Source organism: Centroberyx affinis, unplaced genomic scaffold (genome assembly GCF_046629955.1).
Source record: "Centroberyx affinis isolate AG114_WGS23_722 - 3 ecotype Tasmania unplaced genomic scaffold, CSIRO-AGI_Caff_v1 ptg001291l_1, whole genome shotgun sequence".
NCBI classification, from domain to species: Eukaryota; Metazoa; Chordata; class Actinopteri; order Beryciformes; family Berycidae; genus Centroberyx; species Centroberyx affinis.
The window spans coordinates 592,626-611,459 of NW_027279797.1; the positions used below are offsets into that span (position 1 = coordinate 592,626).

Genomic DNA, 18,834 nt, shown 5'->3' on the forward strand with positions numbered 1-18,834 from the left:
CCCCAGTAGCGTGCTTATGAACTGGCTTGAATTGGATTTGAGACTGGAGATGTATTGAAAGGAAGCTATGTTGTTAGCTGTGAGACCCTGGGTATCTGTGGCATTTGCCCGGTTTCTGCATGTGTTAAATTTGTTTGTTTCTAACTGACATCACTTATAAACCGGATTAGTTATTTTGTTGCTCCTGGCAGTTTCTGGGAAGAAACTCTCCAGACATTTTAGTGCAATTTTTAATGGTGTAATGTTTGCATGTGCTGGCCATTATCAATCTGTCAGTGTGCACTTAGAGCTATCTGTGCTTACACCCACCGTTGTAATGATGTGGAATCCTTGACATGAGCTTAGAGGCAGCCCACCAGTTATCTACTTCGTATGATTAATTGTGACAAGGCAGTATCATCCATTTGGTGTATATATCCACTGCCGATGACCTTGCTCTTGAATAGATGAATACTGAATGGGTAATTATGAATAATTTATGGTAATAATTTGTTGTATTATTGCATGCCTTGTGTTCAGAGAACAGTAGCACGTTAAGTGTTGCAACCATATGCAGCCTTCCCAGTGGCATCAGTGAATATGTTGCTGAAGGAAAGTTTCTGTGAAAGAGGAGGGGTTAAACGTTGGTAGATGTTTTTATGTCTTTTTTAATCATTGTTTTTCTCCAAACCATAATGGCTTAGGAGATCGCACCCTGCCACCCTCATTTGAATGATGTGGATGAAATCATGTAGCATAATAACTGAAAATCCCATCTTTTAAGGTGTAAAGTTTATTAAAGGTACGTACATAGAGAATAAGCAGCATATTGCTGTACATGCAACATTGTCTAGTGTAATGTTCTTACATCATAATTATAGACGCTTAGAAAGAACTTAAAAGTTGTGATACTTAAAACCTTGGCTATAAAGTGCAGATTTTTCAGTTAAGAGTGTGCACATCGATTTTTGAGATTACAGAATATAACATGTTAAAGGAATAATTATTTTTCCACTTTTGCAACCCATCACGACGCTGTAAAATATGTTAGGGTGGGATCTAAAATTTGCAAGCTCTTGTTTACAGCCAAATGCACATGTAAATGGACCATTTACAGTTTCAGAATGGATTTAAAAAGTCATGTTCAGCTGTCACAGTCAATTTGAGCGCAATATCTTCAAATTAATTACCTGGGAACAAAGCCAATAGTGGGTCAACAGTCGCTCGACAGTGAGCGCAATATTGTGACTGGAGCTCGGGCCTTTAAATGCCCATCACACATTTCATATGGAGGGTATTTCTCCAGTATTTCTGATTCACCTCTCGACTTTGATGGAGCACTTTGATAGAACTGGATTCCCATATGGCTCTCGCCTCTGACCCTGCAGTGCCAGTAGGAAATGGCAGTATGAGTTATGATATTCATCCAGTGTGGTCCATCGGATTGAAGGCTCGGCATGGCGAGGTGAGAAAACAATAAGCTGTCTTTAATATGAATCTTTTGTCACCGGCTCTTTCCCAGGGAGAGCTCAAGGTGTCGTAACCTTCTCTTTCCGGCCAGATTCTCCCAAACGCTTTCCAGATGAATGCTAAGGATATGCAAATCAGGCCTTGGCTTCGATTCATGGTAAATGGGCATTTTTCACAGGTGCTGACATTTAGGTCAGTGTAGCGTGATGATCATTACAGAACACATTCACTTTATGTACAGCGTTTTGTTTGCTTTTCTATCGCTGCTAAGCGTCATTTTCAGTTTTTAATTTTCATATCGTATCGCACAGACGCACAGCACTTCACAGAACAATACATTTTCCTTTCTTGTCACTACTTGGGGGTTTTAGGTCTGCAAGGGCCTGAATTGGAAAGTAGCATACCAGCCGTATTGAGTGTTTTCACCCATTTACTATACAGACTGCCCGTGTTACATTATACCCATAGGCTCAGTAGGGAGTTGTGTGTGTGTGTGTGGGGGGGGGCATCTGAGTCACAGATGTATCTATTTTCAATTTAGCGCATAGTCCTCATAGCCATGCCGGGCATATAGACATCGGCATTTATTATTTTATTATTTCATTGAAGTGTTTCTCAACACTAGTGAGAAAGCAGCTGCTTCATGGGCGCACTTCTACTTACCGTTTTCGAGTCTGGCACCTTAAATATTAATGTGACAGTGACATGCTGCATATCAAATAAAAGCGGAGATTCTAAGGTTTCTGGGAAATACTAGTGTGCTACGATAGGAGGTGCGGTGCGGGTTGTGGGTGAGCAGAATATCGCCAGTGTGTTTGTGATTGTCATTCTTGGGATTTTACTGTTATCAAGAACTCCAAGTCTGTACTTACATTCTTGTGGAGAACATCTGCTCCGAGTTGGCAAGAACAGTGCTATTATGTGTCTGAGATGCACTGTATGCTTGTTGCGTGCTATGCTATAGGAGGACAGCAGCAAACTGAAGAGGAGCAGAGCCTGAAGGATAGGCTAATAATGGACATGGATGAAAAGTCATCTTTACAAAGAAAATGGGTTTGCAGGAAAACTGAATAAGACCTCAAATACATACATAGTAATATAGTTATTATAGTTAGACAATCATTACAGACTGCTTAGTAACTACTAAGCATCTAGTCATGTCTTCACACCCTAACCTAAGAATAACCTCACGCATTTATTTTTCATACATAAGCTTGAGGACAAGCATGATAACTGAGGACAATAAACCAGCTAATATAACCCAATCCTGAAGGCTTTCCCTCCAAACATGAGACATTTCCTCAATCATGCAACACTCCAAATAACATAAAAATTGAGACACACAATGATATTACACCGATAAACTTTCCCTTGTTTGTAAATGTGTTAGAAGTATGTTTTTAGATTTGGTTTTCGGTGAAAGAAAGTTTCCTGACTGGCCAATTTCGGCGGTTGATCATGCATGGCCTCCCACAGATGCCTGTGCCCTAAAATGTAAAATATTCTACCAAACAGTAATGTCATTTTGAATGCTTTTCAAAATGACTACTCAACCGCTTCGAAGGGGTTTCAGTAGATGCCAATTTTGCTACGCTGTAGGGAAGTATTAGAATCAGCATTGACATTTGGTTTTCAAATGTGCTACTTTTAAAAAAATCCATTTTTCATAGTTTTAAATTGTGAAAAGTCACATGTATATAATGATCATCCAAGATGTTACTTGAATCCTTGAAAACGTATCTGATCAGATTGCATATTTGGAATGAATCCTGGGCCAAATATACTTTATTTTTGTAAAAATGTCTGATTATATCATTCAAGGAATAAATTTACTACCCAAAAATGACACTTGACACACGTGCAACTGAATACTTTACTCAATAAATGAAATTAAAAATATTCATTAATTCATTCAAACACCCACACCTTATGAAATCCCCTGCAGTGTTGTGTCAAACTTTTAATCAAACATGTACAATTAAGTTGTTTTGCCAGTGATGGAGCGGGAGCTCTAAAGAGAGCAGGTAAAATTTCATAAGAGGCACAGCTGAAAGTATCACTGCAACAGGCGCTAAGCACGGAGCACTTTGGCATGAAGTGCAATTGAGAAAAGTATATCGACTGTCACTTGAGTGTTACGGCAGGACAGTTTTTGACAGTGCCACCCATTGTTGGCCTCTCTCCAAACACTGGATCTCAGAAGTGCAGCCAATTTGAAAGCTGTCTGGTGTCTGATGTAAAGGTTTGAGACCTAATGTGCCATCTTGTCAGCAAGGTGCCTTAGTTGGGGGAAGCCCTGTCAAAACTATGAACTAAATACCCCACATGAAAGCGCCGGCTAAGGGCAGAGCTTAGTACAATTTGTCTGAACCACAGCTCTGTCACAACAGATGCCCACTGTAGTAAACTTCAGTTTAAGTGCAAATGGTCACAATATTATATCATTCCATCCGGTATTTCAGTGTGACTGTGAGTTATTGACTTAAAGGATAAGGCTGGTGTTTTTTAATGCATTGCTTACCGTCAACAAATCCTATGAAAATAACAAAATCAGCAATGATTTTGTTTTGCCAACAAGTCTCGTCCATGTAGCCGGTGCCCAATGAAGCCATGTCCCAGCAGCCATAGAACTCCATTGTATTAAAAAAACGATTAAAAGCACGTCAGAGAGCCATGCTGCTGCTCTGGCAGCATATTTCATCATCGCGATGCACCGGGCCAGCCGACTTTTTCCTCAAACAACTTAATAAGCCGGCTGTAAACATGTTTGCGATCTCAGGAAAGTAGTTCCGTAGCACCGAAAATAGTCCCCGGCATAATGAAGAATTTGATTTGGTAATAACTACAACAGTCTGACTTTTCGTGGTAACAGGTAGCGATTTTTAAAATTGAAACTATATCTTTGTGAGCTGTATTTCAAGGTTTTTAGCTTACAATTGGAGCCAATGACTTCCGGGTTGACGGCTAAAAACGGTACGTGGGAAGTCAGAAAGTAACGGGAGTAGAGAAAACGCATTGTTGATTTTGTTGTTTTCATAGGATTTGTTGACGGTAAGCAGTGCATTAAAAAACACCAGCCTTATCCTTTAATTACCCGCCGGTACTTGACAAAAAATATCTCAAAACTTCAAAAGAATGACTTTATTTCCATATCCATATAGAACTACCCAATTTTGTGGACTTTTTTCAAAACCTTCCCGTATCGCTGTTAAGGTCATTTGTTTCACAGCATACAAACTGTGTTTATTTCTTTCTGGTCTGTAAGGAATAGTGAAAACAATCATTGTAAATGGTAGCTTAAAGGTTAAAGAAGCAGGCGTGTGACTGGTGAGCCTGATCGCCTGAAATTTCGTGAAAAAATGTCATAAAATGCAAATGCGTGCTCCGTGCACATAGTTTGATATTGAACTAGCGCAACTCTTACCAAGAAGTTTTCATTTTTCACTGAAGTTTTTCGTATTTAACCCTAAACTTAACCTTCATCTTAACCAAAATTGTTGCCTAAACTTAACCGTTAGCTAACCTTTTCACGTGACGAACAGGTGAAAATGCCGTGTTAAACTCCACTATAACCCACTTTGTAGTATTGTCACATAATCCAATTTGCGGTGGAGGAACGTAATCTTCACATAATTTGCGTCCACAACACATAATCTGCGTTTCAGGCTTTCCTGCCCATTTCACGAAATATTTTGAGACGGCGTTTGCCTGGAAGGTCGGTGGTTTGAATCTGGAGTCACCGCATTTCAGCAGGAAAAAGTGGATTAACCGCGCCCTTCAACCTTCCGTAGCGGCTACCGTCGAGGTGCCCTTGAGCCCTTAAGCAGCTCCAGTGGAGAGGACTGGTTTGTACTGGGCCGCTCCCGGGTGTGAATGTATGCAGCCATGTGAATGCGAAGCAGGAGGCCGCCGCGAAGAGCCATCCATTCTCAGCAAAACTTTTTCCTCGCCGCGGTCACACAGCATCTACAGCGGAAGACTAATATAATGAATAAAAACTTCCTCTCTGCTGCACCTTCACCCGCAGCCTTTTCTCCTCCGCAGCTACTTGGCATGCATTCAACCAAAGCCTACCACCGCGGCATTTGCCAGGGAGATAGCTGGGGAGGGAGACAGCCTATTATATTTATATTTTGTAACCTAGTATATTTATATACTTCTATTTTTATGAGAGCTACATACAGAAATACGTAGGTGAGTGCTTTTTTTCCCAGCAGAACTGTGTGAATGTGTTGTCAAGTGCATCTCGACAGCCTGTTTTCTAGCCTAAATTTCATGTTTTCGTTCATTTTGTCACCAGAATTTGGCATTGGAGCCTCCCGTTCCTCTCCCATTTGAAAACCTGTGAAAATGTCTCTCTTCAAGTAAAGGTGAAGAGGGAGACCAAATACTACGCTAATTGAATTTTTTATTACACACAATCAGCAGCATTCAGGCAGTTATTAAAAATAGCCTATGTGGTGCAAAATAATTAACAAAACCAAAATCATTCATTTGAGGAAAACTGTTTTATTACGTTTTTAAACACCCTGCAGACACACAGAGCTGGTTGAAACGCTGCTTAGAAAGCTCTGATGAACGACTATTTGGGGTGCTTGGAGTAACCAAAACATAACATTTTCCCAGCATGCTTTGCAAATGTAAATACTTTCCCTCAACCTAAAGGCAGCTCGAGGAAGCTTGTTTTTTGGGACTGTACTCCCTGCCCAAAGGCAATTTTGAAGACAGTGTACTTTGCTTTCGAAAATAAGATTTTAAGTAAATAAGAAAATAAAATTTTAGGTCTGCAGCTGAAGTGCTGTAGTGCTGATAGTCAAAGATGTGATCTCGATGTTTATTGTCTTCCCTCTAATGTATATCGCTTCATCTAAATTGACTAGTTCTTCCATGTCGTTTGGCCAAAATGTTTCCCAAATATGAATGAAGATTTATGTTTAAGAATCAGATGTGTTGCTGCTGTTCAACTAAGCATATATGTATTATGTACAGGTATGTTAGCAGCAGTGACTGGTGAATAGAAACATAGAGAACAAAGCTATTATGATTAGCTCAAATCATGTAGTAGTATTGAGTAGTATTGCAACTGCATGATAAGCTCCCTAAATACTGTGATATGGTGGTAATGTAGTTATTGCTGCAGCCCTAGCAACAACCAACACATCCAAGTTTCTTCTTTTTCTTTTTTTTTCATTTATTTATTCTGGCATCATTCGGATTTTAATGTTTGTTTAATTGTCTTTCCCTCACAAGAGATGGCAAGTTTTTGCTCTTGAGAGGTTTTTTCTTGCCCTGTTGTGGCATTAGTGTGATTCATGGTTGCTATATTGTCTCTCGTTTGTCTCGCCTGGCTGCATCTCATCGTATACAAACCCCACTAAAGCCTTCTGCGCTGTCAGCCTGGCTGTTGATAGTGATTCCCCCTCCACTCACAGCCCCATTCCTTCACATTCCCCTCATACCCCCCTCTTTCCCTGCATCCACTACTACACACACACTGCGCACATTAATTGCAGTTTGGCCTGAATGTCTTAATCAGTGACACTGAAAGTTCTCGTTTTGCTCTGTTTACTGTGTGTGCTGTGTATGACTCTGGGGTTAGCAAACATTGTTGGGTGTGCGAAGCGCCCCGTTCGACGCGTTGTGGACTGTGTGATAACTTGCGCCGAGACCTGCAGACTAATTGGGCAAACACTGATGCATTTTTCAATGAATTCATCTGCACACATCTGCGAGCTCGCTTAAACTTCAGAGTGTTTGGGATTTAAAAGACTCTTTTACAATCTCTGCAAAGTCATGCCAAATTTATAACATCCATGAATTAAAAAAGAATGAATTGGCACGCAACACCAAAATGCCTCGCCATTCTTTTACTGATACTATCAGGAAATGTTCTGCCAAATCTTGGTTTTAAATAGTATAAATCCCCCCGTGCATTCTAAGTCTAGATCTGGGCTTTATTTATTTAAATGTATGCAGCTCACTTGCAAAAATAGACATGATTTGTATTTGGGCGGATACAGCTGATGCTGATGTTATAGTCTTAACCTAGGCTGAATAAATCAGACATCAGATCAGAAAGTATTAATTGAAATATACCATGGCAACTGGGGGTCCCTGTTGGAAGGTCACATGGAGCGAATGTGCCATCAGATGGATGGTGTTAGTGTACCTGAAATAGCATGACAACGATCTGTGACTATAATCAAATATGGGGATACATCCTTTTGCATAATGGACATTGTAAGATTTTAAAGATTAAATGTCCATTAAGTGTCATTTTGCCCCATGGACATAATGTGTATTGTAACAATCCACTGTACATCCAAGATCCAGCAACATCCAATCCAAGATGCACAGGTGATGGTATCTATGCAAAGACTGAATGTGAATTTCTTTAAATGTGGAATTAATTTGAGATTATCACAACACTGTTGCAGGTTGTTACAGGCCCCCTTCAGCCACTTTGTCATCTTTGAAATGTATCTGATCTCCGCTTGGGTACAAAGAGATCGTTTCAAATGGTGACCTGTGGAACACGATCTTAAATTTCATCGTGATCTGTCAAACTGAATTTGACTTGAACAAATCCTCCTGTTACCCAGTGTTTTTGCAGGGATTAGAGACACTAGCGTCCCTAAGGATAAGCCGGGCTTTATTTAAAGCTGCACTAGTTGAGATTTTAATGTAAAAATACATCTGTCTGCTCGGCCTAAATCACAAAGCGGGGCAATATCCTGTAAAGGGGCCTACCGGGTTAATAGCCAGTGTGAGTGTGTGGGTGTGTATGTGTGTGGAAGAGCATGCATCAATAGAGCGAGCGTGCACATGCAGGTACAGCAGCCATTACTTGTTTGAGTTGTTGATTGAAGTTGCATGCGTGTGTGCGCTTGGATGTTGCGTGTGATGGTATGGCAAGCGAAGGAGCTCATCAGCGTGCAATGTTTGTGTTATTTTTGCTTTTTTCTTTCTTCGCTCTTTTTTCCCCTCCTTTGTTTGATCTTTGGGAGAACAGAGGTGGGAGGAAATGTCAGTGTGCACATTGTCTGTGCTTGCCGGATTATTGACATTACATTGTCTCGTTCAGATGTTCTCAAGTTATTTATACCGTTTCTTGGTATACATAATTAGTGCATCGTTTTTCATAATTAGGGAGATGTCACTAGTCTTGAAATTTTGATCTCAAGAAACACCCGATTATCATCAATTTGTATATATGGTTTTATGCCACATTTCTGGGGAAACAACCCATTGTAGTTTCCTTTAATGTTGGTACTCAGTGTTGTTAATCAGAATGGTCTATTACTTGAGCAGTCCAATAAAGATGGTTTAAACGTGCAATAAGTAAGATTTTTCTGCCTCATAGCATAAAATAAATATATCTAGGTAGTTTGATAGGGTTGTTGATCAATACCAGTGAGTCAATGATTATTTAGCCATGTCTCAGTTTTCTGGCTTTGAAAACTCACTTTCTGGCCTGAACAAAAACTCCCCGCCCATTAAAATGTATAGTTGAAGACATTCCTAACCTCTCTAATGTATTTTGTATTTTTGTGTGTTTCTTCCCACCAGATGCAACGTGGACAGCAAGGTATCGCGAGTGGCGTGGCTCAACCGCACCACCATTTTATTTGCAGGAAATGAGAAGTGGTCCCTGGACCCCCGCGTGGTCCTAATGGAAAACACAGCGGTGACAGAGTACAGCATTAAGATCCAGAACGTGGACGTCCATGATGAGGGACCCTACGTCTGCTCCATCCTCACAAACAAGAAACCAAAATCCACAAAAGTGCATCTCATCGTTCAAGGTAAGATGCGGTTACCTCTCCGACCCAGCTCGTTGATTGTGTTTGTCTGCTGCAAAAAAAAATGGTGAAGGTGTCAAACAAGATCTATGCTGCAACCACATTGTGTGTCAGAGTTTGTCTAGAGCTGTAATTTTCCAATTTTGGTGTTCATTTTGCAGGTGTAGCATGTTAAACTTATTGTGTTGACCAATGTCTGTGTTCAGTGAAATCAAATAAGAAATCATACCTTTTCTTTGGCAGGATGGTATAATAACATGGAATTCACCAAACATTAGACCTGGTGATGAAACTGGGATTCAATCTCGATTTAATTTGAGATTGCTGATAGATATTGATTTAGGACGCGGTGCGCTGAGAAATATCCTGGCTCAGTTTCAGTGCAAAAGGCTTACTAAATCAACTGTCAGCACACAGACTTTTGTTATCTTTTATGATGAAATCAATTTCCTTCACGGTCAGTTTCCAAAAAACAATTAACACCACTGCCCCGAGTCTGCGTTCGAGGTCTAGATCATGGAGCCACACTAAATTGACATATAATTAAAAGTTAGATTAACTAGCTGTTAGATTCCTCATGTTGAATCATGCATTTACAACAGACAAAGTAATGTGATCATATCGACTGCTCATGACTCCTGGAGTTGGAAGTCCAACCAGATCGCATTCACTTGAGATTTTTGTTTCAACTGAGACTGCAGAGGGTCATTTTGTTGTTTTGAAAAAAAAAAAAAAAAGAAAAAATCATGGTTTCAGAAAGATAGTGTGGACTAGTCTGCACATCTTACAAAAAATAATTCACACACTTCACAAACATTGGACTGGGCAAATTAATGCTGACTTTTTTGAAATCATGATTAACATTGAGGATTTGTCACACTGTACAGTTCATAATGATTAACTCATTAACTCACTATTGATGCTGAGAAGCAGACATTTTACACAGGCCACGATTTTAATCAAACAATAGGCAATGTCAAGCATATTCTTGCATAGCAAAGGAAGCACATTTCCAATTATGTTTTCCCACGTATTTGATCTGTCCTTTTCCCTGACCTTGTACAACCTTGCCATCTGGTTGCTGCAACTCATACTTCAAACTCAAAGGAGCCACAAGAGCCACATAACTGGCAACGCTAGGCTTTGATACACCGAGAAAACACTGGTGGCACTCTGTATCGTTCACACCAAAGAAGCCTGGGGTGCACCTGCTCTAACAACCACCGTGCATGAGAGAGAAATAGTGTTCATCATTGGTGCGAGGACTCTCAAGTCTTGTCATATCTCAATATTTCACGTTGGGTTGAGGCATAAAACATCAGAATATCAACGATTTAGCATTTGTCCTCCATGAATTTAGCGGCACTGTATTCATCACCACTTTGGCTGTTAACACAAAAGTAGAAAATGGATTAAGATATGACGGATGTTTGGGCAGATATTGTTTAGGTGTCTTTTTATGCTATTGATGGGAAAGCCAGCTGTAAAATCTATTTCTCACCTCTCTGCTTGACGTTTTGGATTACAATCACCTTCAGATGAGGTTTCAGATTGGCTACGCTCTGGCAGGGAAAATGTCGATGTTTCCATTCAAAGAGATGTGAGAATGAGTTTTCAAACAGTTGCAGTTGACGACTTTCTTGTTAAAGACTTATAGAGACATAACGTGGTGGAGAAGGAAGGAGGGAGGGAGGGATGGGAGAAGGGAGGGAGGCGGAGTAAGAAAAAAATGAGATGAGTGCGATGCTTTCGTCTGATCGCACCCACACCAACACCCAAATACGCTGAGCATAGTTTTGCATCAATTTGTCGCCCTTTGTTCAACTTGATGAGAATCCTGTGTCTCGAGCACGCTCCGCTCCTCTCCTCTTCGTGGCGAGCGGTCACACTCGGACGCCCCGGAGTTCCGAATGAATGAATACAGCACATGCTTCCACCTTCATGGCAAAGAAAGATCAGGAAGTCCGTGGGGGATGTTAGTGGCGCCCGTCGTCCCCACAGGCGCTCCCCTCTCTGGCACCTCAGAAATGGAGATCGGTGTTGAACCTGTGCACGGGGAAGGACTCTGGAGGCTAACATCAATCAGCCCGGTGACCTTGTCAACCGGCACCCTCAGGAATATAGGGCAGCCGCTTCCATGGCGACCGCACAGAAGGAGTGGACCGACTGCGGTTAAGCCACAGCACACGAAAGAATAATATCTCAGAGTGCTTTTGTAATGTTCTTATATGTTGTTATACTCCGAGGAGTAGAGCTGGCGGGAAAAGGCAGCCAAGCAGGCTGAATCAACACGGAGCGGTAGTTAGACTATGATCCCAACTTTATAAGTTGGTTCTGTTTCTTTAATAAGCCGGCAGCCGCAGCGCTTAGCTCTCATCCTCTAGCCCTGAAAGACTCTGCAGCAGCGTCTTAGTCCTCACTATATCTGCCTTTATTGTGCTGGGAGAGTAGGAATTGCACTCCTACTGTCACAATGCATAGTTCTCCTTTACTTCTAAAGGCTAGCAGACTCAAAGATATATAACTAATATCCCTGTTGGGGTTTTGACTTCTGAAATTCTTCCAATAAATAATTCCAAATAGTAATTTTCATATTGTTGCACCATTGTTAAAATAGCTACAGTATAGAATCCAGTCAGGAGGTTTCAAAATGCTTTTCCTTTTTTTTTTTCAGATTTAAAGTATAAACATTCCTTTTGAATCTTCTTGGCTAGACGGTGATTCTGAACTGCTGCTGGCTTGACAACAGTGCAGAAATAAACATTGTTACGATCATTACTTGAAATAACGGAACACTTCTAGATGTCAACAGCCAGCAAGCTGATTTTGGCTGTCAGTTTATGCCCTACAAAAATAAAGGGCAGTAACTGCATAAGAGCAAGACAAAGAGATACTGAGGAAAAAGTACCTCATTATCTTCATCTTCATTACCATCATCTCTTGTCCTCACATAAGCATTCTTGGTGCAGAAGTGGATGATATATGTTGTTGACTAGCACCTAAGGGTCTAGATTTTGTTAAAGTGAAATCTAAACCCGAGTCATGACGTTTGACCTTTTGAAAAACACAAAAAACAGTTACTGCTGTTTACCTTTTGTAGGGCAGCCTGCAACAACTGACTGCGTCCCCCTCGCTTCACTGCGTGCCGGTGCAGACTCTTTGCACAGGAAGCACACACACTAGTCGCCCCATGCAGTCTGCTGTGTTGCTCTTCTGCACCCATTGGGCTGTAATGTTGTTTATGGACACAAACAGAATGGGCCACTGGAGGAAGACCCGGTATTTAGCCTTCAGTTGGAAATTTAACCCAACTTTGGCTTTTCCAGGTGAACCAGTTGAGACTATTCAACTATCCCTGTTCAAGGTGTTTCCCTGCCTTCTACCCAATGCATGCTGGGATAGGCTCCAGCCCTCCATGACCCTGAAAAGGATTATGCCAGTTTACTTTTTGAAGTTTTAATCTTAAATAATTAGTTGATAGTTAAAGCGACAGTAAGTAAGGTTTTTACTGCTCCATAGCACAAAATGACCATAATATATCTGTGGAGGGTTGGCAGGGCTGTTGGTCATTACCAATGACTCAGTGATTACTTCACTAGGCTTTGATGTTTCTGTCTCTTTCCAGCCATCCATTGGTGGCTGGGCCATTGCAACCAAGCCTCCAGGCATGCACACTTCAAAATGTTAAACTGGCAATATGTTAAACCCAAGGGCAGTGTATGGAGTTGTGCCTGCAGCCAAGCCCACAAATCATTTGTTTCAGGAGGCCTTCCTCCTGGGTTATTTGTCTAAGTCCAGAGAACTGCAGGTTGTAATACAGACTCTACATTGTGAGGCAAATGCAAGAATATTTCTACATAGTCTTCTGGAAGCAGCAGTGACTGGGAAAATTAACATGCCCCCAATTTTCTCCAAAATATTTGTGTCACTGTGGTGTTTGTGTGTGTAGGCATGAGTTGTTTTTTATTATTTTTTGGTTTTGTTTTGTTATTGTTCAGCCTCCCATATTCCTGCATCAGTTAAGCCTAAAATTGAGACTTACAATCTGCTTGCAGGGTGTGTAATTAACCTATGAAACCTATTTTAACTAGATGTTGCTTCATAATTAAATATTGCTTCCAATCTGTAAACTTATTTGACCTACAATAACCCAATCCCCATAACAGATGGATTAATTAATTTACTAGTGACCAGACGACACGAGAGAATGAAACAAAGTGCAGGCTGTAACAGCAGTGCGCTTGGCGGTCTACAATTTTTTTTCTTTGTAAAGTGCCCATTGTGTTCACTGTGTCCCCCTTGTTTACGCTGACATCCTGACTTTCAGGGTTAGTTCAGGTTTTATTTTGGCTTTTTTATTTATTTATTTATTTTTTTACCCTAGGCCTTTGTATTATTCACCGTTAGTGTCTCAATGCATTGGGAATACTCTGGGATCTCTTGCCCTTCTTGCAAGCACAGATTGCCAGCTCCAGTTAGTGGTTACCTTGTTAGTAATAATAAATAATGCAAAGGGTCTTCCATGGTCAACAAAAAACATCCCGTTAAAAGTTTGTAGTAGTTTTGTATTAACGTCAACATTTAGTCAGTCAGATTTAGACTGTAAGTGAATTGTATAATTGTGCATGTTCCATTCCTAAATCAGATCCAGCATTTGAAAACGTAGCACCTACTCTGTCACATGAGTGACAGCACAAAATTATAAGACATTACTTTTTAAAATGAGACTCTGTGACCTTAGCCCCTGACAAAATAAAACAGATCCTCTATATCTTATACAGTAGATATTAAATCATGAAATTAACGATTTCTTTAAAATAGATAAAGGTAAAGCATTTCAGAAATGAACTCTCTCAACCTTTGCTTCCCAAGAAAACTAAGCTTCCATAGGCGTTCATGCCCGCAAATGTAAGTTTGACTGATTCGACTCCTTTTTGCAGAAAATGATTAGGAATTTAAGATTGGGCAGTGGGTTGAGTTGTGAAAAAAAACATGGTGTGGCAGGTGTGGCTATGAATAACCCTGTTGGATCCAACGGCAAGGCCATGAGTGAAAAGTGATAGGGAGATAATGATAGAGAATGAAGATTCTGAGAGACCAGGAGAAAGGCTTGCAGACCAGGGAACCGTAGCACATAGCCCTCTTGTATTAAATACATAAAGTATATTCTATAACCAGCCTTGAAATAAGTGGGGTTTAACACTGTACTAACTGAGCGCAGTGAGATTGTGCATTGCAGAGGTGCATTTAATTACAAAATTTCAGCACATGGGGAAAGCGAAGTCATTATCTTCTGCAGCCTGTAAGTATTCTAGCAGAGAAATTTGATCTGAGCTAGTCTGGTATCAACATTGAGTCGCTGTTAGAAACTGGATCATTAACTCAGCAGAAACAAATGAAATTTGTTGGGCGTAGTCATCAATATGGCTAATTTCTCTCACTCATTGTCGTAATACAGCAGAGGGTAAATTAACTTGTTTATCCTTTGCTTATTTAGCATAGCTGCTGCCCCTGCCTGACAAATTAAGCTTGCCATTTTAGTATGACTTGAGGGAGTTGGTAGCATTTCAATAATAATAATAATAATAATGATAATAATCATCATCATCATCATCATCACAACAATCATAATAGTGAAGCATTTTTCAAAACCAAATAAGTGCTAATCAAAATAAAACAAATGAACACAATATATCCATTTGATAGATTGTAAGTGACGGAAACGTATTACAAAAATCCTGAACTTTGCTTTCAAGGCAGAGTATTGCGAGAGGCTTGCAACATTCAAGTGTGTATCACACCGTTTCTATATTCCATTAGAGATATATCACTTGGGTCAAATGACTTCACTCTTAGCGCCGCGGCTGCATATGGGATCAGCAGCACTCAACCACCAATATTAGCTGCTCTGGGGAAACACTGTCACAGCTGGCAATTTGGATCTTTCCCCATCTCTCAATACCAATAAATGTAGACAGGTAAAATTACTTCTTGAAAAATACAGCCCTGGACACAAACTGTGATATTACCTGGGTGTACTTTGCAGTGTTTGTATGTGTTGTTGGAGGTGTGATTTCTAAACGGTTTATTCTTCAAAATGAAAGCACTGTAAGTTAGTGTGTGGCTTCTGGTCCCAAAAGCTGCCAATATGGGTGAGTAACCATTCATGAATTCTCATTAAAGTATGACAGCTAACAAGTGAATATGAATTTCAAAGTGAAAAAGCTTTTATTCAGTAGTGACAAATGCAGCATAAAGAGGAAAGAACACGGGACACTGACCGATATCAGCTGTTAAAAGAAGGATGGGTAACTAAGTTAAACCGTCTCCAAGACCAGAAACCAGATTGGAATTGTTTGAGGAAATAGTTTCTGGCCAGGAAATAAATGTATTCTTTGCAAAAAAATAATTCCCCAACACTTTCTCCAAAATGGAAGTTTGGGTGGGTTGGAGGGGTTCAGATTCGGCTTCATATAAGCAAAGTACACGACGTGCTCTCACCCGAATTTAACATCTCCAATTAAGTATCTCCAGAAGGCCTACTAAAACTCCTTTGGTAAGTACAGGTGCTCCAAAGTCTGTTTGTGTAGGTAGTCTCAAAACAACGAAAACAAACCAAAATGGAGAGCTAGGATTGGGGCACTAGCCAGTGCCCATAATGGAGGAAAACCCAAAATCCCTCAGTAGAGCGCAAACCAACACTGAACAATTCTCTGACTTCGTAACAGTTTATCACTTTCTGGGCTTGATTTTCAGACAAAATAGCATTTGAGTGCAGTGCTGTTCATCAGCCGACCTTGACGTCCTGGATGTCAGACTTTCCCACCAGCACATGAACGCAGCACAATAGTTAATGGCTAAAAACTGAAAATCATGACAGATCACCACCAAATTCTACTGATCAATCAACTCCATCAACTGATCTTTGGGCCAAGAGCGATCTGTCCACCAAATTCCAGCCAAATCCGTTCATAACCTTTTGAGTTATCTTGCTAACAATCAAACAAACAGATGGATGAAAACAAGACCTCCTTCCAACTTCATACAAAACAGGGTAACAAACAAACAGTTTTGTAATATTCTACTGGCTCTTGCGGTGCTGTACACATCTCAGCTTAACATTTCAGTCCTCAAAGATTCCCTTTTAAAGCTTTTGTAGTAACAGGAGTTGGAGAAGGGATAATATTGTGAGAGCTCCACAAAGAAGCCTCACATCTTCTCAAACAATGAATTAAAAATGCCATTTAAGAAATGAATGACCTGCACAGTATTTGGCTTGGCCGACAGCAAGTAGATTAGCTGTGCCAGGGGATTGGCCCTATACCCAGTTCATTTCCGGATGAGTATACAATTTGCATGGCATGCAAGGTTTGGTACAGAAGGGTGATGCAAACAATGTGTAAAACAGCTTTATAGCATACATTTACATGCCCATAAGGAATTATTTTAAGTTTAAAATGGCCTGGCCTTAATAAATAATTAATATATTAACTGACTCATTGACTCACTGTTTCATAAATGGCATACATATTACAAGAATACCTAATGAAAACTAAGGTAATGAATAAATCTGTATTCATGAATGTGCTATGTAGCTGTTATGAAGCGCTTGTTCAGGCATTCTGCAAGTCTTACTTAAAACTTAAAGGAAAAATCACATACAATATAGGCTACTATATTTCCAGTTCTGCTACAGTGGAGTTTAATCAGATAAAACTTTGCAACAATCTAAAACATCAGTGGCAAAAGTCTTTTGGTGTCAGTCCCCCAGAATAAAAGAGCACAGGCTTCTTTCTTGACACAATTTTACACCGACATTCAACAATCACATCGGGAGAAGAGAAAGAGATACCAATTTCTTCACCGACAGCAGCCACAATAGTACATAATGCAATGTAGCTACAAGACACGTTGTGTTTTGAGTAAGGATCGACTCTTGCTTTTGTCGACTGGAAACTCTCACTCTCCTGCTATTACTGTCACTATCGCAGTCGCTATTGTCGGTGCTCCCCACCCTTACATGTAAAATAACAGCTGAATACAACAAGTCCAATCATATTCTCTGGGGGTTGCCAAAAGGCATTCTGGGAGATGTTGGAAAGCACTAACTGAAGTAGAAGTAGGCCAGGCGTTTCTTGCAGTGTGAACTCGCGAGACTGGTCTGGCTTGCGAGGCTAGGGCCCTCGCCTGGGGACAACCTCTGGTTTCCAGTGGCTCAGAGGGAAGAAGCGGTCTGGTCTTTGAAAGGCAGACTCGTTTCAAATGCTTTGTTAGGCTCTCACTCTTTTGATGCCATAGCCGTAGGGAGAAGTGTGTCATGTGGCTCAGCAGAGTCAACCGCTACTTTTGAGTCAAAATGCCATTGCAGGGTCGACTTTAAGAACCGGTGACAATGCACACAAGCCTCCGGGCCAGCAAAGGCAGCGTCGCCCCATACTGAGGCACATCGGGAAGGCATCTTTCATGCCCATCTCTGCAAAACCGCACCACTCAGCATATTTGCCTTTGGCTTGCCCTGTGTGCTCTACCACACTTCTTTTTCTGTGGCCATTTTGAAGCTAGTTTAACACTCAAATGTCCCAGTTAGAGCAACAAAATAAAACAAATGCTGTTATTGCAGTGTCCTATTGAGGGAATGTGCTCAACATTTGCAGAATCCAAGTTGAGTTGAGGTGACACGCCAAAGTGAACTAGCCACACAGTATTTGTACATGGCACATACAGTATATTGGTACTGAAGTTATGGTTCTGGCAAACTGACCCTATGAGAGTCTCAACACCCTGACAGTTAATATTCATTAAACAGGTGGAACTGTTTATACAGTTGAATAGAGTGTCACAAAGGAACATGCCAGCTGTGCCATGATTTAGATGGATCATACTTGAAGAAGTTATCCTCAATTGAAGTGAAATGTACAAAATATGGAGGCCCTTAATTTACTTTGCAGCCAAGGATGCCAGTAATTATGATAATCTTTGTTCTAACAAACAAAACAAAAAGAAAATTAATCACATTTTGGATTTCTTTGTTTTATGCTAAAAAAAGATAAATGCTTTAGTTTTATTCTCATAGGCTTTTGGCTAATTTTTTTCATGTAATACTGGTACTCTAAACCTAGACTTTTTTGATAAGACTTAATAGATGGCTTCCATTGCAAGCTAACATGAAGTAAGCAGTGAATTGAGACTTTGTTAATCCGTTTAGCCTTTCCCAGCAGTACTGGCAGACATTGCCAACATGGGCCCGGACCGTGGGGAGCCCCCTGCGTGGCCGATGCTTCACACATTTCCACTGGTGGGGAGCCCTTTGATTCATATGGCCGTTTCAGGGCATCCGTTCGGGGGAAACATTGACAACATATGCCATCTCTTGAACAAAATGCCACAAGCATTGTGATGTGTTAGAGGGCAAGAGTAATTCAATTCAATTATAAAATACCCCTAAACGGACTACAGGATTATCCTCTTTAGTTTCGTCAAGTGTAATGATGTGGCTCTGTGTTTCTCTGATTAGGGCCCAAGCCATCTCTGCCATAAGGAGAAGAAAAGAGAAAGCACTGGTCCTTTCAATTCAATGCACACT

The 18,834-nt window shown here is 40.6% G+C and overlaps 1 protein-coding gene across 2 annotated transcripts in view; it reads left to right on the top strand.

Annotated features, from left to right (window-relative positions):
* opcml (opioid binding protein/cell adhesion molecule-like) overlaps positions 1 to 18,834 on the top strand; it is a 234,670-nt gene that overhangs the window by 154,278 nt on the left and 61,558 nt on the right. For both annotated transcript variants that reach the window (XM_071525387.1, XM_071525386.1), the window contains one exon: positions 9,019 to 9,254. In XM_071525387.1, the coding sequence (XP_071381488.1) occupies positions 9,019 to 9,254 (236 nt within the window). The remainder of the gene's footprint in view (positions 1 to 9,018; positions 9,255 to 18,834) is intronic.